This window comes from Callospermophilus lateralis, chromosome 17 (genome assembly GCF_048772815.1).
Source record: "Callospermophilus lateralis isolate mCalLat2 chromosome 17, mCalLat2.hap1, whole genome shotgun sequence".
In the NCBI taxonomy this organism is placed as follows: domain Eukaryota; kingdom Metazoa; phylum Chordata; class Mammalia; order Rodentia; family Sciuridae; genus Callospermophilus; species Callospermophilus lateralis.
In genome coordinates this window covers 17,161,086-17,182,309 of record NC_135321.1, presented here as the reverse complement: position 1 = coordinate 17,182,309, position 21,224 = coordinate 17,161,086, and the positions used below count along the sequence as shown (strand labels likewise).

General features: G+C 37.4%; 1 protein-coding gene across 2 annotated transcripts; it reads right to left on the bottom strand.

Annotated features, from left to right (window-relative positions):
* Positions 1 to 876: 876 nt before the first annotated feature.
* Nars1 (asparaginyl-tRNA synthetase 1) lies at positions 877 to 17,925 on the bottom strand. Of its 2 annotated transcripts, none has more exons than XM_076836815.1 (15): positions 17,785 to 17,925; positions 16,709 to 16,791; positions 13,559 to 13,624; positions 13,371 to 13,463; positions 12,971 to 13,060; positions 11,810 to 11,888; positions 10,934 to 11,004; positions 8,945 to 9,031; positions 6,733 to 6,954; positions 6,429 to 6,628; positions 5,909 to 6,044; positions 5,347 to 5,460; positions 3,015 to 3,146; positions 2,591 to 2,722; positions 877 to 1,993 (listed from the first exon to the last, which is right to left on the bottom strand). In XM_076836815.1, exons 1-15 carry the CDS (start codon positions 17,825 to 17,827, stop codon positions 1,862 to 1,864), a joined length of 1,680 nt encoding a protein of 559 aa, XP_076692930.1. In that variant the 5' UTR covers positions 17,828 to 17,925; the 3' UTR covers positions 877 to 1,861. The 2 variants fall into 2 exon arrangements, with proteins under 2 accessions (XP_076692930.1, XP_076692931.1); XM_076836816.1 differs by having other exon boundaries at positions 16,709 to 16,788.
* Positions 17,926 to 21,224: the final 3,299 nt, after the last annotated feature.

The window sequence follows — 21,224 nt, the reverse complement described above, 5'->3', positions numbered from 1 at the left end:
CCTTCTTACAAGTACTTTTTATTTAAAGATATAGCCACATAGACTACAAATGCCCCATTTCCATCTGCCATTTTCACTTAAATTACACATAGAATAAAATCTAGTGTCAGAAATTAACACAAAAAGGATACAAAAATATGGGAGGCCAACTTTAACACGTGACTTGAGTTACACTCCCTGGCTGGGTGCTAAGGCTCTCAGTCACAGAAATGTGGCACTCTTCTTGGGTGCAAGGGTCGGTGTCTCATCCATGGGTATGTCTTGCTACAGCCCCATGGGTGAGGCTATGCTCACCTGTTCCTTTGTAATATAACCCCTTGCCCTGTTTAGGATAGATCTTCCATGGAAGTGCCTTGTGTGTGTCCCCTTCTTTTACTGTGCCCTTGGGTGTGGCCTACCCAGGTGTCAGTCAACCTGCTGACAGTGGACATCATGAAGATACTCAGCCCCCTGAAACCTGACCCCTTGCCTCATTTGAATAGCTTCTCCTCAATAAAAGGGGTCAGCGCGTGCTCTCTCTCTCTTCCTGGGGACCCTTAAGGTCAGAGAAGCCGTCACAGCAACCCCAAAGAAAAAGGTATTTGTGTCTCTTTGTGGTTATTTCGTGCAGCCCAGTTAGCCCAGTTTAACTGGAGTGACCCCTGAGCCTTTTAGTCACGAGAACAGAAACCCGGCAATTGGCAAAAAAGTTCTAACTAGGGCCTAAATATCTAATTTTTAAAAATTGGCCTCTTTAATTACCATAACATTAGTAATACCTACATTGAATATCTAACTTTACATATATACACCACAAAAAATAAAAGATTAAAAATGCATAAGATATGAACTAATGTGAGATAGTAATGTTTAGTTTGAGAAAATTAAACCAGCAAAGAGTTTTTAATGAGTGTTCCATTTATTGATCACTGGGGAAATACAGCCTATTGAGAATACATGGCATGCATTTGAGGGAAAAATTAACTAAATCTGCTCTAAGCCATTCAGTAATCCTGCTATGAAGTATGTAAGGTAACACAGACCAGCTCTAAGGACATGGGAGGGATGACTCAACCAGCCAGTCAGTTTTGTTACGATTCAAACTGCCAAATTCTTTTGGAACATATTTTTAATTTTAAAAATCACCGGGAAAGAAGGAAGCTCGGTCTACCCCTTTATCTTAAACTAATGCTATGAAGGATGTTGTCAATCATTTAAATACCACGCTTCTCCCCAACAATTATGCTCACTTTAAATTTTAAGGCAATTCCACTTTTACAAATTCTTCCATATCAAATCATATGCCTCAAAATTAAAAGCAGCTATGTGGATTCAGAAAAGATTAACTGATGTCAAACAATGTACTCATTAGATTCCAGAATCTACTGCTGAGGTACACTCTAACACTAGCAAATCTTTATGCCCACACTGTGAACTGCCCCCACAGATGTGTTTTAAATCACTGATACAATAAAATGATACAAATTAAAGAATTCCAGTTACATTTAAAAGTACAGAAAGATTAAGCTTTAAAAATATTTTTTAGGATACCTTACACGATAATTAAAAACTATTTAATTATGTATGGCATATTTAACACAATTGCTATAACTGGATAAAATGCCGAATTGTATCCATAACTACAGTTACATGCCACATATTTTCCCCAGACTTTGTAGTGGATATTTTTTCTGATATCAATGTCCCCTGATATTCAAATAATGTGAACTACTTTTTATGGTTTTATGGTAGCTGGGAATAAAAAACAGAAAGCTATACCCCAATGGAATAAACATGGGATAATCTGGCATTTTGTTCCTTTTTAATGAGGCAGTCTGTTCCTTTCATGACCATCTTTTCTTCATGCTTTAGGAGGAATCAGTTATGGCTTACAGCGCTGGACAAATCGAGGGTACAAGCATACATCTCGGATGTGATATCTATTCAGAATCCAAGTCAGGAATCGTTCTAAGCCCAAGCCATATCCTCCATGAGGACATGTACCATATTTCCTCTGTTAAATAAAAAAGAAATCAAAAGCAAGAGAGGAGTAAATGCTTAGTTTAAAATTTTATCTTAAAAATAAATAAATAAATAAATAAAAAATAAATAAATAAAATTTTATATTAAAAAGTTAAAATTTCCACTATAGAGGAATTAGCTCATTGTGGTTCAGAATTCAACCCATAGTCTTACACCTTCATAAACTACATACATTGAAAGAAATAATTCAAATGAAAAATAAATCAGACATTAAGCAGCGCTCTGGAAAGAAGAAATTTCAGCCTCTGAACTAAGCATCTCCATTTATCAGAAGAAAATGAAAGTACTAGAAATTGGAAATTTCTAATAATATATTTTTAAAACTCAGTAGCAATGAGTAAGGCCATTTCCAAATGGAAATTAATGTTATTTTCAAATGAAAATTAACATATAATTTGGTAAAAGACAAAAATGGCAACATTTACATGCAACATTATTATACCATGAAACTAAATATAACTCATTCAAACACCAAGTACCACCTGGAATTTTCTCCTTTCAAAAATTTCAGTGTATACAGAACTATTACAATGAAAAAAATTAAAGACTTTAAAAAAATTGCTTTTACCTGATCCGTGTACCAGTAATAAGGAGTGGGGTCAATCCCTTCCCTTTTATAACCTTCCAGAATTTCTTCACTATCCCAGATACGCATTGAGCCTCCCACAATCTCACCAACATTGGGCATCAACACATCAACCTTTAAATACAAGGAAAAATAAAATACACAATTACATGGCTTTGCTGTGAGGCTTGAATAAAAACTACAATTAACCTCCTATAGTTAAAAGAAGCACAATAATCATGCAAAATTCAAATATTATTCAAATTCCCTGATGAAGCATGTTAACCCCAATCAGGGGAGGAAATGAACAAGTATTACTATCATTCTAGATTTACAAATATTTGCCCCAAGTAGTTCCTTATTCCAAAGGACAGTCCCCACTCCCTTAAAAACCATAATTCTAATAATCTCTGAATCACAAACTAACAGATTCAGTAAGGCGGGAATCCTCAGGACATCGCTGCATGTAGAAGGACTTGATCTCCACAGGAAATCGACACAGTAAGATTGGTTCATTAATGGTGTCTGTCATCAGTCTCTCAGGAGCTTCTGGGATGTCCTGAGGTTAAAAAGACTTCATTAACATTTACAACTTGAAATGCAACAAGAGAGAAGCAGCTCTTTCCCTCTGCACAGCCCTTCCTCTTATGCACACAATACAATGGAGATAAACACCAACACATCCACATAAGAAGCAATTTCTTTCAAAAAAGAAATAAACATTTTATAGATTCACACAATTATTAAATAAACCATAAAAAGATGTGCCTTCTCCTTTATTATGTCTCAGCTTGAGGAACAAATCCTGCCTCACCAACAAACAAAAGTCTCTAAGCTGTGACTAGATTCTGCTCAGTTATTTTCTCAGTGGCCAGTTTACCAAGTTCTAAAGTCATGGTCTACTTAATCTCATAAAGTAGAAGGTAATCTGTCAATGCTCCACAATACCACTGACCTCCACAGAGTACATTATTAATGACACTAATCTTTAAATTATCCTATTATCTGAACTCCTTTCCTATTATAAAGTTATACCTTCAATAGTAGTAAAACATCATAAGACAAACAATATAAACTTTATAAGTGCTATCACAGCTGCCTGTGATCCCAGCAACTCAGGAGGCTGAGGCAGGAGGATTGCAAATTCAAAGCCAGCCTCAGCAAAAGCGAGGTACTAAGCAACTCAGTGAGACCCTGTCTCTAAATTAAATACAAAACAGGGCTGATAATGTGGCTCAGGGGTTGAGTGCCCCTGAATTTGATCCCCAGTACCCCCACCCCCCTAAAATGCTATCACATCTGGAATAGTTAGCCAAGAAAAAAGATGATGAACCAAGTGACTATTTCTCTTAAAACATCCTCAGTAAACCAGAGTTTTCAAGTTAAAATTGAAAACTCTTATCCTTCTAAAAACTGACTGAGATTTGAACAAGACTCACTGGTTTGTTTAATATTAAATCAGAAAGAAAGCTGAGCAATCACCTGGCATAGCTGTTTCAGCTCCAGTCGCTGGAGCCCCAGGCCCTCTGAGGTGCCAAAGGGGATAAGATGAGCGGGAGAGTGCTGGTCTCTTAGCTTGTGCTACTTTTCATTCTGGGGATCTGTGTAACATTAAATTAGGAGGTGTGGGGTCTTACTGCACACCTGAAAAGCCTGAAAACCATTTATATATTCTAGTGCCCTTGTGTGTATGTGATGAGAGCAATGTACAATACAAGCTGACATGGTCCCTGTGCCAGGGACCCTGCTAGACATTTAGCTTATTTAGTTCCCACAATCTTGACAAGAGGACATTGCCTCTATAGGAGAGAAGAATCAGACGGGGTCAATGGCCTTCAGCTGTACAACAGATCAGAGCGGAGGCAAGAGTTAAGCCCACGTAGGAGATGGACATGTTCTGACTCTACAGCTTGTATTCTTTCTATTCAATAATGCTGTTAAGCACTAGGTATACAAATCACTCAAGATTTCAGTTCAAAATTGTGCTATTACATAACAAACCAAAGTCCCAAGATAGGGTGATTTATAGAGATAGTATACTCTTTATCCTCTGTATAAATTCCTTCTAAAAATCAAAACAAAACTAGTTGGTAGCAGCTACTCACATTTCACTTGTGAAACAACTAGATCTGCAAATATTATGTAAGGACAATTACACGGAAACTAAGGCCTGGAACACTGTTGCCAACCCACACTCCCAAGGCATGCTGGGAGGGAGATTACTAGGCTAAACCTGTGTACTGAAAGCGTCTCCACCAAGGCCTTCTCTCTCAGTTTTGCATCTTAAACAATGGCTCTCTTCTTTTTGAATCTCCTTCCATGGGAAGGAGTTGTAAATCTGTTTTGGAAGGAATGAATGAATTCCTTTTGGAAATGCCAGAAAAACAAATTTATACACATACCAACATATTGCATTTAATTTCAAAGGCTTCATAATTTTCTAGACCACTTCTGCCAGGCTAGTGGATTATGAGTAGAGTTTTTACATAGAGGCTGAGGAATGATCATGGGGAGACAAAGGATGATATGTGAAGGAAGGCTAAAAACTTGCTAGTTATTTGTGGCGTACTACAAAAAAGGCACTGTTCTAAGGCCCACTCTACAATGAACCTGCAGACAATCCAAGAAGCAGGCTCTGTTATTATCATTTATTTGAGGACAAGCAGATTCCCTCCACATTACTAGTTAATTTAGCAGCAACTGCAATCCACTTCAGCACACTACTACCTTAGAAAGAACGATGAGAAAGGAATACATACTTCTCCAAATTCATAGAAAGTCCCATCTTCTTTCTTTACATTGTGTTCTTTTAGCCACACAATAGCATCTGAGTAGTTCATCCGTTTGAAAGGCCGTTTAGGGGGTTTAAAGTTCTACAGGAGAAAAGTAAAATACGGAGTACATAAAGAAACTAACAAAACCAAAATTTCTAACAAAACACACATAAAACTACTTATTATTATAGGATAAAAATGGGAGTTCATAATCCGCTTGAATCAAATGTATGAAATATGATGTGTCAAGAACTTTGTAATGTTTTGAACAACTAATAAAAAACAAAAAACTACTTATTATTATGAAATATTATTTCAGACTAAGAAACCATGTAAACATTCCTAAAATAGAAACATGTATGAACCTCCGTATACACATAAAAATATTATAAAATTACAAACAATGATTAATATTGAATTTTGTCTTCAAATTATTAGTCACTTATTTCAGCTTGCCAAGCCATAAAATCTACAAAAATCCAGGAAGACTCATTGTCTTCCAACAAAGGATTATGATTTGTTTACCTTCATAAAACACTTCACCTACCGGGTTGAGGTCATACACTATGCTTGCTGCTGGTGATTTTAAGACTCTATCTACCACATCACAAACCAAGTCCTCCAATCTGTTCAGGAGATCCTCAAAGGTCAGGAAAGGGCACTCAGCTTCCACATGAGCGTACCTGAAGGACAAGACACTCAGAGTTTTTTGTTTTTCTTTTTTTTAACACTAAATTTTTCTCAAGTAAATATTTTAACACTCAGAAACTATCCAGAAAGGTAAAATTCCAACACTACTAACCAATTCTCAACTCTGCAATTAGCGTTTTCAATACCTCTTTACCTCAAGTAGAGATTCCTTTTTTTCTTCCTTAATATGTAAAAGCTCAAGGAAAAGTGAAAAAACAGATTTTAGCTGTAGCCTAAGAGGCAAAACTTAACATGTTCTTACATTATCCTCATAAGCCACCAGATTTTTTTCACACAGACATCATTTACCAACACAGAGATTTCTTTTCTGAAGATATTTTCTAAATATAAATAAAACCAAAAAGACAACTGCATACTCAGCCAGGTGCCTTCGTGTTCTGGATTGTTCTGCTCTGTATGACTGTGCAATACAAAAAACATCTCCCAAGGATGGAAGGCAGGTCTCCAGGTACAACTGAGAGGACTGAGTCAAAAATGCCTCTTCCCCGAAATAGTCAAGCTTGAAGAGCGTGGCACCACCTTCTACCTGCGTCTGCACCAACGTTGGAGGAGTAACCTATTTGCATGGAAGGAGGAAATGTAGGTCTGTCCTGAGCACTACTGTTCGCCACAAAATGGCAAAGAGGTACTATCTGCAAAAGATGACCATCACACACTTACTTCACAGTACCCCCTATCAAAGAAGTGATCTCTGAAGCATCTGGTGATTATGGAACGTGCTTTTAGGATTTTGGACATATTTTCTCCTCGGATCATCATATGCCTATTGTTCAGCTGGACATCGACATCAGATTCTTCATTGATTAAGTTATCTGCTCCTCCAGCAGGGGCCAACCCCATAAGTTCCCAGAAGTCACAACTCAGCTCATGGCCCCCTGGAGCCTACATTTTTAAAAGGTAGAGTAGGAAGAAACAGGGAAGGAGAAGGAAACAAAAAATTAACAGTATTTTACTTTATGTCCAAATTTTTGGTAAGCTGATTTGTTTCATTTTCCTTTTGCTTTACCACTGAGTGACATTCCCTGTCCTTTTTTAATTGTACTTTGAGACAGGATCTTGCTAGCCTTGAACTTGCAATTCTCTTGCTTCAGGCTCCTGAGTAGCTGGGAATACAGGCGTGCAGGTAAATGTAAGCTGATATTTCTAAGAACTTCCAAGATTAGTAACATTTTCTTCTAAAAGTGAAGACTCAATAATTCAATTTTATATTGATAGTTTTTCATTTACTATTTCTTCAGAGTAAATACACACACACATAGCCACACTTTCTTTTTAAATGAAAAGGCACAAACTAGAAAATAAACTATTATAATCTTATGACCTTGAGTAACTATTAACTACTATTAACATTTGGTGTCTCTTTCCAGCCTTTGCCTAATAACAAATTAACATATCTATTCACACTGAAAAACTTAAATGCAAAGTTAAAAACAAAACCAAAATTTCTATTAACACACACACACAAAACTACTTATTATTATTATGAAATATTATTTCAGACTAAGAAACCATGTAAACATTCCTAAAATGGAAACATTTTACTAAAAACGGTTAACCTTTTTAATATACATATTAAAAATTAGAATTCTCCCTAATAATTTCATTTAAAGTAATTCATTCTAAAAGTCACATATCATGAAATTTTCAATTACCTTGGAGCCAAACACTGGACAGCAAGTAACAACATGACAACTACCTCATTTTACAGTCCCATCCCTTCTAAGAAAACTCAATGAGCTTGAATTCGATATTCATTTTTATTGCAGGCTCTTTTGTATGAACTCCATGGCATACCTTACCAACATTTCTAGTTAGTAGGACTGTTTGTTCCCTCTTGTGGCTAATATATTTCATCTTTCTATTTTCCTTCCTAATCAAAAAGGGTAACTGTAATTATGTGAACTATAATTATCAAGAAGTAAATGTAACTGAAATAGGTTATGTGCCCTTTGGCTAAAGAACAAATAATTCTCTGAATATCAATTATATGACTTTTTAAAATTTATTTATATTTTTTTAAAATATATTTTTTAGTTGTAGATGGACACAGTACCTTTATTTTATTTTGTTTATTTTTATGTGGTGCTGGGATGTAACCCAGTGCTTCTCCATATGCTAGGAAAGTGCTCTACCACTGAGCCACAACCTCAGCCCAATTATACGACTTTTTGAAAACAGGCTTTCAAATTCTGACCAGAAAGTTGTAGGTTTAGATTATTGTTCTTTTCTGAAAATTTTGGGATAGGTTTTTATTTTCGTCTAGTTGAAAAGTTATGAATACATCCACAGCATGTGTAGATCACTTCAGTATTCTGTAAGGTTGGAAATTTCTGAATTATTCTTATCAAACAAGTTGTGCCAAGTTATAAAGTTTGTTTCCTCCAAAAGTCACAATGGCATTTAATTACCATCGTAACGGTGTTGGGAGGTGTTTAGGTCATGAGGACTCTGCCCGCATCAGATTAATGCCATTAATCCACTGATGGATTATCTTGGAAGTGGGTTACTTGTTAGTTATGAAAGTGAGTTCAGCCCCATATTGATTTCTATCTGGTATATGTTCTCTGACCATGGGAGGCTTTCCACCGTGTTGTGACACTACAAGAAGGCCCTCTCCAGAAGCAGTCCTCAATCTTGGACATCCCAGCCTCCAGAAATAATGTTTTTCTTTATAACTTATGCAGTTTGTGGTATTCTATTATAGGAACAGAAAAAAGACTGAGACAAATTATGTAGTTTATACATTTCATTGGAAAAACAAGGTACACTAAATTTACAAGTGCTTCACATTTGGCTACTTACATGCCAAATCCCAAAGTACAAAAAAAGACACCTATTCACTCAACCAGTGAGGACAGTTTAATCTACTTACCTGCTTGCCCTTTGGAGTAAGATTTAGCATTCCATATACAGCAACACTACTCTCAGTAGACAAAACTACTCCATTGTAACACTGACACTGTAAAAAGATCAAAGTTCAAAATTAAGTTATTTGTGTGGTTATTAAATACACTAAAATATACAATTAAAAGGATTACTTACAAACAAGTTATATGAATAGAAATATTCTAAAATATATAAAGTTAAGAGGATTATTTATGACCAAGTTATATGGTCAAATACTGGTAAAAAGGAAATAAGACTGCCATTGATTTTTTAAATCTGAATAAAGAATAGCTCTTTATTCAAGGTCAGGCTGGGCAAATTTTAACTTAAACTTTCAACAAAGCCACATGCCAAATGTTTCTATCAACAATGAACAACATACACAGTGTTTGCCCCGCAAGATCTTACCACCTTGCATAAGACCCTGGGTTCAATCCCCAGCACCACACACACAAAAAAATCTTATCACCTGATGTCATAGCGTCCACATTTCTTAAAAATATATTACAGTTCTTTTTTTATTTTCCTCAAATCCTGACTATTCAAACAATAAACAGGCTACCAGGTGCAATAGGGCACACCCGTAATCCAAATGCCTTGAGACTGAGGCAGAAGGATTCCAAGTTCATGGCCAGCGTCAGCAATTTAGCATAACTTTCTCAAAATTTAAAAAGCCAGGCACGGTGGTGCACACCTGTAATCCCAGCGGCTTTGGGAGGCTGAGACAGGAAGATCGAGAGTTCAAAGCCAGCTTCAGCAAAAGCAAGGTGCTAAGCAACTTAGTGAAACCTTGTCTCTAAATAAATACAAAATAGGGCTGGGGATGTGAGTGCCTCTGAGTTCAATCCCTGGTACCAAAAAAAAAAAAAAAGTTGTTTGGGAATGTAGCTCTATGGTAGAGTATCCCTGCAAAAAATAAACACACAAAAGCAAGCTGGGCACAGTAGCACATGCCTGTAATTCTAGGAACTTGCAGGGGGTGGTGGGTGCCCTGAGGCAGGAGGATCGAAAATTCAAAGCCAGCCTCAGCAATTTAGTGAGACCCTATCTTTAAATTAAAAAAAAAAAAAAAAAAAAATCCACAAAAAAACACCATATACACTATGATGATCAATACTTGCTAGAGTTATTTGGAGAAAAGTGATGGGGAAAGCAGGCATGGTGGGTCATGCCTATGATCCCAGGAAACTGAGGCAAGGGGACTGGAAGTTCAAGGTCAGGCTGGGCACTTTTTAACTTAATCAGACCTCCCCCCATAAAATATACAGAAAACAAAGGAATATATTAAATGATACCACAGGATGCAATCAACCAAATCCAAAATGTGAGAAGTTCTAAGGGATAATTTGTCATGTTTTTCCCAACAAATAAATTGGGGGAGAAAAGAGGAGAATGAAAATGAGGGCACTGTTATAGATAAAAGAGAGATTTTTAGAGTCATATCAACCAGATATAAGATGGAGATCTTGTCTGGATTCTGAAATCAACCAACTATAATGTCATTATTAAATCAATTGGGAGAATCTGATAGGATATTGGATAACATTTAGAAGTTGTGGTAATTTAGGGGGAGATGATAATGGTAACTACCTAAAAATAGTATTTTTTTCTTAGAGATGATTCAGAGGCATATATGAATAAAATAATATAAAGTCTGAGGGAGCAATATCATACCAGGATTAGCCAAAAACTGGTAGTTACTAAAGCTGGTGATGGGGTTACTTAGGTTGTTCTATTTTTTTTTTTAATGTGTTGGTAATTTTACAAAACAAAATTCACCCCCCACCTTATTAAATTACAATTAACAAATAATTTTTTTCTTTTAATGATGTATGTGATGTTTTGACAAACGTATCCATTGTGAAAATAATAGTTTAAAATATGTACATAGATCCTAAAATCCCCCAAAATAACAATAAAGGAACCTCCTAGAAAAAAGTCTAATTTTCCATTATTAATTAAAAAAAAAATGTACCAATTCATCCGACAAGACACACTGAAGATAACCCGTACCATCCCGCAACACCAGGAACATTAAATTCTTTCCTAAAATGAAATACAGAAAATTTAGCCAGACTAGAGACTAGAAAGTACTTTTTCATAATTTGATCTTACATCTTAGAAACATCAAGATTAAGTATTGGAAGTTCAATCCTCCCATATAGCCCATTTCCTTTGAAATACACACCAGTAACATGCCCCTTTATTTATAAAGCATTTTATTTTCACTGCACTATACCTTTAAATATTATGTGATTATCATTATTCACATCACCATGGAATAACAAGATGGTAGGAAATAAGCTAAGAGATTATAACTTATTCACCCTGTGTACTCAGTGGGAAGTGCATGTTGCTTAAGAGAAATTTAAATTCATGCCCAATTTATTTTTATGAAAGGTTTGATCATGATAGTAAAAAAATACAAGTTATAAAATAACAGAAAGAGAAAACAAAACATCAGGACGAAAGGAAAAACAGACTGCAAAGATACTAGTTATAAAAGTAAACCTACTGCCAAATTTCAGAATAGGATCTGACTTTCCTATAACATATTTCCTGCTTTTCATTAAATAATCAAAGTTCAATTGAACAAGAATTTACTGGCTACCTCCTGATCACTATGGTTGCTAAGAGTTAAAATAATATTTAAGTAATATTTAAACTTTCAATGGCAGCAGTAATTCGGAAAAAAAAAAATAGGCTATAAATTACTACATCCTTTAAAAAGTCAGCACACCAGGAAAAAGAAAAAGAGCTGTAAACAAACCCAAGTAAATATTTTTATGTTCTTCATCTGAGATCAGTATTATTTAAAATTAAAAAGAGAAAAAGAAAAGTGATCATTTACCTTGCCTACGCAGCCTATGGACCCAGCCAAAAACCTTTACTCTCTGGCCTCTGTATCCTTCTAATGCATGAATCTTCACCTGTCAAATGAAAATAAAAAATATTCGATCATGTCATTTATCACATACCAACATTTCCACTAATACTAAGCGGACACTAAAAAAATACTTGGATTTTTTTTTTCTTTCACCATCCCAACATGGTGAAATGTTTGGGTTCAAACTGTAGTAGCGTGACTCACTCTAATTTTGCATTATTTGTGACTGTTTTAACACTTTAGGGCAAATATGGCCATAAAGACAACCAGAAAGATTTCACTGCTACAGAAAATCAGGTAATAAATGAATTCTCTTTTTCCTAAGTGGAGCACCTGATTCCCAGTATTGCAACAATCCTAGCCTACCAGTGCCTTTTCCGGTGCTGGGACTTGAAGCTAACCAAGGCTTTTTGTTTGAAAGATGAAGGAGAGAGACGAGTAAACGATGAAAATGGTTAATATGGTAAAATAAACAATTCCATCGGTTAGGAAGTAGGAGAATTCAGCATGTCCATTCATAATCCAATAATCTGGGTTTCAGAAAGAATAGGGGAACCAGAAGAGTGAACACAATTTCACAGAATCACAAACACTTTTTTTTTAAGTTGTTGACAGACCTTTTTATTTTATTTATTTACTTTTATATGGTACTGAGAATTGAATCCAGGGCCTCACACATGTCAGGCAAGTGTGCTACCACTGAGCCCCAGCCCAGCCCCCACAAATAATTTTTATCTATTTAAAAATTCATGGATTTTCAGGTTGAGAGTGAACCTCAGTGATACAGTGCTTTTCCTAGCATGTGTGAGGCCCTGATGCAGTATTATTAAAAAAAAAAAAAAAAAAAAAAAAAATCCACCTCCACATTTGATGGTGAAGAAACTGATACTAGAGAAGGTAAAATCATTTGACCAACACCACACAGCACAGAATTTGTTCAACATGCAATTACTAAACTCTATATTAAAATGAACCCCTGTCTTATAATTCTAAAACATTCTCCCCATCCTTTCTAAAAGGAAAAACAAACAATGTGAAGGAACAAATGTGTCATGCCCCTCAAACCCAGAAATAATGATATAAAGTTGCTAAGTCCATGACACTGAAAATGACATACACACTTACACATTGTGGCTCTGGCAGACTGGGATCATTTTTAATGGTAATCTTCTTTGCTTCTTCGAGGTTCTTTTCTCTTCGCAAATTATCTTCTGCCTAATTTTAAAAACAAAGCAACTGGTTAAAATGGTTTCCAGAATGTTTGCTTTAAAAATGTACACAGTGATAACGGAAGAGAGATCAGTGGAGTAAAGCAAGCTGACTGGGGAGGAAGAAGGGGAGGAAAAGGGAAGGCACATGGGAAGGAGAATGATCAGATTATGTTATGTGCCTGTATGAATATGCCCATAATCAACCTATTATCCATAATTGTAATGCAATGATAAGAAAATAAAATATAAAGATCCTATCTCCAAATACAATAAAAAATAAATACAATGCACACAGCGGTAAATATATTAATCACCTCTTTCTTCTCTCGGGATTCACTCTTCATTTGTTCCCTATGCCACATTTTCCTAATGTTCTTCATCTGTGATTTAGAAATAATGTCCCACCTCTAGAAAGAAAAAGAGATACGTAATTTTTCAAGATCTCTATGTCTTGATGAAAACTTATTCACAAAATATAACTAAACTTTTTGATTCGTCCTACCTCATTTTCTTTTTGTGAATCTACATAAATGGTAGGAAATGGTTCTTTTCCTACTGTCATCAAAGCCTGAGAGAGAAAGAGAAAAAAATGAATTTCTTTAACGTTGCACAATATTTAAAATAACCCCTTAATTATGAGACAACTTTAACAATCTATAACATATTCAAGAGCCAAGACAGCATAAAGACCCCAAGAGCTGAAAGCTGATATAACAGCAACTAGCTGAATGCACTAAGAAGCACTTTGCTCTAGTAGAAGCCATTAAGTCCTTCCACAAACAATCCCAGCAAGCTCAGTTGGCAGCACACAGCTCCCGGTACAAGCAGAAGATCTGCAGTGACTATAGGGACCAACACACATATGCTGACAAGAGAAAAGACCACCAAGAGCAAAAGCCAACTGCAGATGACACCTACAAGGTTAGTACTCTGCAAGAAATCTGAGAATCAGGTAAGAGATTTTAAAAATTCTTTCAATAAAATAACAACATAATGACAAAGTTCACAAATGGCTAAAAAATTCCTGCATGTAGATTTGTTTATTATACATCATTTTATGTGATAGTTTTTTTAAAAAAAGTTAACTGAATATAAAAATGAATATTTTACAATCTGCTTCATTTTTTCTTTCAAAATTTCTCAAGTTAATAAGTTAAACAGGAATTACAATGAACTAATCCCTGATGGCAAGATCTGAAGCTTAAAAAAACTGACCTTTTCTAAATGGACATTAGTCCCAAAACAATGACTGCTGCAGAGTAGAAAGGAACTTGGATCTTTTGAAAACATAGATGAAAGTCCATCTTTTTAACAGAAGTTAACAGGAATACAGTCATGTGCTACATAATGATGTTTTAGTCAATAATGAGCCGTCCTCCAACTGTGGTCCCAAAAGATCATGCTGCCAAGTGTCATCATGATTATCTTAGTGTGTTAAGTACACTCTATCCCAGTGGTTTAAATAGTGCAAGACTGCATTTGTGGAACATCCAGACTTCACTCACAATCAGATAGTCTGTACTGTTCCCTCTTTTTATATCAATGAAAATGAAAGGGCCAAATTGTTATTCCCCAAATCAGAATGGCACAATATGCTAATGGTGTCATGAGGTTTACCTAAACAAGTATTTTCAGTTTGGGGAAACCACCAGGAAACATCCCAATAACCCAGAAAGGAGAGAAAGATTTCTAAGAGTTAAAAAGCAAGACCCATATGTGACACACTAAAGCATTACCAAATGGTCTAACTTATCAGAGAATGCTTCCAGTCTAGGAGAATTTGATAACAACTAAATGTAATACAGTTAACAAGAAGGGGAATTGGCCAAGTATGAATGTACAGTGCTTGCCCAAGGGGAAAGTGTTTAACCATTTCCATTATGTGGCAGTCATAGGTGACAGATCCTAGCTTTCCACTGAACAGACATGTACATGATGATCTAAGAGGGATGTTTTGGATCACACCTTAACCTGATGCTATTTGTTACCTAATATGCATACCGTGAGTCCTAGCTCTAGAAGAAACACTTTGACACTATTTGGCTTTCAAAAAAATCTGCTTAGAGAGAATGTGCCAAATGCATGGGAATCTAACAGAAGGTCAATAAACTGGTAATCCATTTTCAAACTTCAGATCTACAAGGCTGCTCTGAGAAATGAGTCCATTCTTGATGTGTTTATATAAATCAGGGCTTTGAGTCTCAAGGCTCCAGAAAATAGTCAGGATTGTGGAAAATTCACCAAAAAGCCATCCGGATATGAGCTCAGTGTGACTGAGGAAAGGTGTTTCTCATTCTTAGAAAAACTGGCAACCTGAGTTATTAGAGAGAAAACTTCCAACATGCAATGCCTTGTGGTAAAAAAAAAAAAAAAAAAAAGAAAGGAAGAAACTTATTTTAAATGTTCAAAAGAATTTAGGATTTGGGTCTGGAGTTGTGGCTCAGAGATAGAGCACTCGCCTAACATGCATGAGGCACTAGGTTCGATTCTCAGCACCACATAAATATAAGATAAAGATATTGTGTCCATATAACTAAAAAATAAATATTAAAAAAAAAGAATTTAGGCTTTGATCATCTAATACTTTTGTTTTGCAGTGAGAGGGACTGAACCCAGGGGGTGTCTAGCACTGATCTATACCACCAGCCCTTCGTATTTTTTAAGATAGGGTCTTGCTAAACTGACAAGGCTAGCCTTGAACTTGCCATCTTCCTGCCTCAGTATCCTGAGTAGCTGGGATTACAGGCATGTGCCACCATACCTGGCCTTGATTATCTAACACTTTTAAAGACATATATCTGTATACGTTCTACCATATTTCCCCTCTTTTGAAAAATCCCTTCAAAACCTGGTGCTTTAATGAGACATAGTGGCATGTACCTACAATCTCAGAAACTTGGGAGGCTGAAGCAGGTCATCTTGATCCCAGGGCCAGGCTGGGCAACATAGTGAGACCCTGTTATGATTTAGAACTGGAATGTCCCAAAGGTTCGTGTGTCGAAGGCTTGGTCCCCTATGCAGTGATTTTCAGAGGTGGAGCTTTTGGAACGTGATTGGACAAGAGAGTTCTGACTTCATCACTGGATTAATCCACTGATGGATTCATAATTTGAATGGACTATCGGGAAGTTGTGGAAAATGTAGGAGGTGGAACCTTATTTGATAAAATGGGTCCTTAGAGTGGGCCCTTGGGGACTAACCTTGTTCATGGTCCCTTCCTCTCCCTGTTTTCTGGCTGCCATGAGCTAAGTGGCTTTCCTGTGCTTTCCTCAATGATGTTCTGCCTCATATCAGTCTCAAAGCAATGAAGTCAACTGACCATGAACTAAACTTCTACAATTGCTGGGGATGTGGCTCAGTGGTAAGGTGCTTGCCTGGCCAGTGTGAGCCCTTGGGTTGGATCCCATCACTGCAAAAAAATTAAAAAGTTTAAAAAAATAAAAAGTCTCTGAGAAACAGTGAGCCAAAAATAAATCTTTCCTCCTTGAAATTGTTTATGTTAGGTATTTTGGTTACAGCAATGAAGATGACTTACAAACTCTATCTCACAAAACAACCTAGAGCTTGAAATAAATTCTTGGCAAGTCACATAATAATTTATATAAGCCACTAACAAATGAAGAGTCATTTTCCTAATGAGAAGAGACTCTACCTTTAGGCCTGTTTTAAATGGCTTCTCTTTGGTTCCATCTCCCGTGGCATCATTTCCCTCTCGATCTGAGACATACAGCTCTGCTGTTTTATAAAAGGAGAGTAAGTTATTTGCTTGGCCAATAACCTTGCCACTTGACTATGTAACTACTTCATTCATTTTTCAACTCTTTAAACAGAACAAGCACATGACTGGCAAAACTTAACAGTCAGAAAGAAATTAGTATCACAATTATTCTCCAACACCCTATTTCAAGGATATTTGCCTCCTAAAAACGTGTTACAAATTTATCTTTTCAAAATGAAACTTTGGGTCATTTTAACTTGTGTTACCACTTCCATTTACCTGAGTAATAAAGAAAAGGCTTTGAAGTTGGCCAAACCTAGACTGGATCTTGGACATTGTGCCTTAAAAGCCAGAGTTACTCTGGGGAATTTACTTAACCTTTCTCAACTTCTATCTCTATAAAATGAGAAAAAACGACATCTATCTCCCTGGGGCTGTACTGAGGGCGAAATAAACACCCCAGTATTGATATGCAGATGGGGGGAAAAATTAAAAAGCACAGCAGTCCACTATGGTCTTTCAAAGAAATGGAAGCTCCTAAGTTATACAAAATGCATAAGGTAGAAGCCTCCTTGAGACATTAGCGACATCTCAGATCACCCCTCCCCTTTTTCTTATTAGAAATCTCAGTACATGGGGCTATTGGGAAGGGAATTAAAATTCTTACTCCTTTCCTGAAGATCCCCTTGGAAAAATTTCTATCTGGGAACCTCATTATGTCTGAGCCTCTCACAGCGACGAGATCTCAATGGAATCTCGGGATTTCCGTGGCGCTGCAGCGCCGGCCGCCGCCGCCACGGCAACCCCGGGGCACTCAGGGCCCGGGGGTGCGCGGTCTGGCCCAACGCGACCCGGTCCAGCGAGGGTGCAGGCCCCATCCTCTCTCCCTCCTTCCCTCCAGTCGTTCCGCAATTATTTGAGGAGCGGCCACCCTGCGCCAGGCACTAAAGTCAGCCCTGGCATTCCTCGCCAAGCAGGGAGCCTGGCGCCACACACCGCCCCTCACTCACCTAGCACCATCCCTGCAGTCGCCCTGGTCACTTCCAAGGACATGGTCCCAACGCCGCCACCGCCCAGTCACCCCAACGTGCGCGAAAGGCTTCCTTGACTCCAGAGTTGCATCATGCAACGTAGTGCCGCAGGTCGCAGGTGTGAGTCAGTAGAGCGTCGGGGTTCCATTGGCTATGGCAGGTGGGCGAGAGGCGCCACGGCCGCCATTTTTTGTCAGGGCAAAGATAACTTCCGGTCCCGAGCTGCTCAGTCTCTCCCCTGCCTCCCCGAGAACCAGCGTTGGTTTCAATTCGGTCCCGTGGTTCACTTCTTCGCCTAGCTGTAGCTGCGCTGGGCTCTATTGGAAACCAGAACAAAGATTTTGTTCAGAGTCCTAGATGCTGGAATGCTGGCCGAATTCTTGTCAGTATATAAGGGGAGGGTGAGCGGGTCCTGGGCTCATCCAGAGTCCTGGTCTCTTCCTGGTGGAGATCAAGAAAAATTGTCCTGTCTCTCACGCGAAATCTACTTTAACTTTTTAATTTCAAAGAATGAATGAACCTCTGCAATTAAGTCAAGAACTATGGTGTACTTTCATTTAAAGTTATAAGGATCACTATTAAGGAGTCCATAATAATGTAGTGGGAAGACATAGGGCTTCAGAATACATACCTCGTTCTTCCTTTTACTGGGGGTCTTAAGATAGAGTACCAACCTGTCTGAGCTTCAGGTTCCCTGTTTGTGAACCGTAATGCAAGTTCACCAACTCCCCAGAATGCAATAGGAACTAAATAAAGGGTAGCTATCATTATTCTTAACTTAGTGGAATTCTGGAGTTCACCCTTGAGACAAAGGAAAAAAAATTTTGTTTGAAAAGAACTCTAAAAATGGCTCCATATATCGTAGGTTCAGGGCCTATCAAAAATATGAGCCAAATACTTTTAAAAAATATTTGTCTTCTTTTGGTAGAGATAGTTCATGAACTTTCACTTTCTTACACGCATGTATGTTATCTAAAGCAAATTACCCCAAATCTCAGCAGCTTCCAATAAAGGTATTAACTCACACAGTTTCTAATATTCAGGAATTTGGAAGCAGGTTACCTGGGGGTTCTGTTTTCAGAGGCTCTCATTAATCATACTGTAATCTGTCCTGTAACAGTGCCAGCTGGGGCTTCAGTCAGCTTAATTTAAGATTGTGGTGGAGACTTTTTTCCACATTAGCCTGAATGGGTGTTGGCCAGAGGTCTCCTTTAGCTCCTTGTCACATGGGTCTCTTCATAGGGTTGCTTCCTCAGAGTGAGCAAGCAAGAAGGAAGTCAGTCTTTTGTAACCTAACTCAGAAGTGACATCCCATCACTTTTGCCATAAACTGATTCATATGAGGGAAAAGGCACATTCATACATTCTTGGTGGGACTGCAAATTGGTGCAACCAATCTGGAAAGCAGTATGGAGATCCTTAGAAAACTTGGAATAGAACCACCATCAGATCCAGCTATCCCACTCTTTGGTATATACCCAAAAGACTTAAAATCAGCATACTCTAATAATGTAGCCACATCAATGTTTATAGCAGCTCAATTCACAATAGCTAAACTGTGGAAGCAACCTAGATGTCTCTCAATAAATGAATGCATAAAGAAACTGTGATATATATATACAATGGAATATTACTCAGCATTAAAAGAGAATAAAATTCTGGCACTTTCAGGTAAATGGATGGAGTTAGAGACTATCATGCTAAGTGAAGTAAGCCAATCCCAAAAAACCAAAGGCCAAATGTTCTCTCTGATAAGTGGAGGTAATCCATAATGGGGGGGGGCATGGGGGAAATGGAGGAACTGTGATTAGGCAAAGGGGAGGGAGGATGGGGAGGGTGCATGAGGACAGGAAAGATGGTAGAATGAAATGGACATCTACCTTAGGTACATGTATGACTGCAGATATGGTGTGACGCTACATAGTGTACAACCACTGAAATGAAAAGTTGTGCTGCAATTGTATACAATGAATCAAAATGCATCCTGTTGTCATATATACCTAATTAAAATAAATTAATTAAAAATAATAAATAAAATAAAGGTGAAAAAAGAAAAAGTGAATTGAATCTTAGTCCAATTGACACTCTGAGGGACAATATTACCCCAGGACATGAATACTAGGAAGCAGGAATCATGGGTCCCCTCTTAGAAAGCTGCCTACCACAGTGACCAAAACTGAAGCTGCACTGCCTTTTATAATCTAATTCATCAAGTGATGTTTTGATTTTTTCTGCCATATTGTACTGGACACAACCCTGGTATAACACAGGTGAATACAAAGGAGCTGCCTGCTACAACCCAGCCAATGAATTTCCCCTTTTTATTCTGCTCTGAGCCTCTAGAGGTAGCTTATGAGGAATACATCAAAATTTCCCTTACTCTGTGGTTCCTGGCTTGGTACCATCAATAGGAAAAATACTAGAGCACAGACGGAGGGGACCAATATTGTTGTACTTATCCCCCAGCTCCCTCATGGCAGACTGGCTGCAACCTCACCTGAAGGCCACAAGTCTTGCCAGGAGGCATCAAGAGACTGTCTTCTGAAGTACCCTTCATGAATTTAGGCCAACCTCATGGATTATTCCTCATTATGGCTCATCTTGATGGCTATTGCCCTGATGATCTAATAGGGCACCATTCTTCAGGTAGACCAGTTGGCTACTTGAAGGCAGGTAAATTAGGACACTGGAGGAGACAGTGATGTGCCTTCAAGTGTAGCCACAGCACCAACATCTGTGGACTTAAAGAATTTTATATCCATCTCCAAGGTACCCAATGTCTCCTCTAACCAGGGGACATATTTTCAGTGAAGAAGTGTGACAGCTCATATCTATGGCATTCAATAGTATAATCATGTTCTCTGTGTTAAAATACTTATCGGTTAAAATATTCACATATATTTTCCTTTTCTACATAAAAAGAATATACTTCATACTCCATTTATGTTGATTTTAGTCATATGGATATTACTTAATATGACCCAAAGCAAGGGTTTTAAATGGGCTTGTTTTGTTGATCTTGTTTTCTTGCTTCTACTGTCACCAAGGGAGGAGAGAGAGATTTGGAGAAGATATGGACCCAGTGTGCATCTGTCTGATTCAACCGACTATGGAGGGATTTTTTTTAAATTAACATTTGATTTCCCCCTTATCATTATTCCATAAGCATACGGTAAAAAAAAAAAAACAAAAACAAACAAAAAAAAAACACTTTTTGCGTGGCATTTAAATTGCATTAGGTAAATACAAGTAATCTAGAGATGCCAAAGTATTTGGGACGAGGTATATAGGTTATACGCAAATAGTACACCATTTTATTTAAGGGACTGGAGCATTCGTGGATTTTATTATCCACTGGGATCCTCAAACGAATTCACCTCAGATACGAAGGAATGACTGTACTTCTTGTGTCTGCTAGG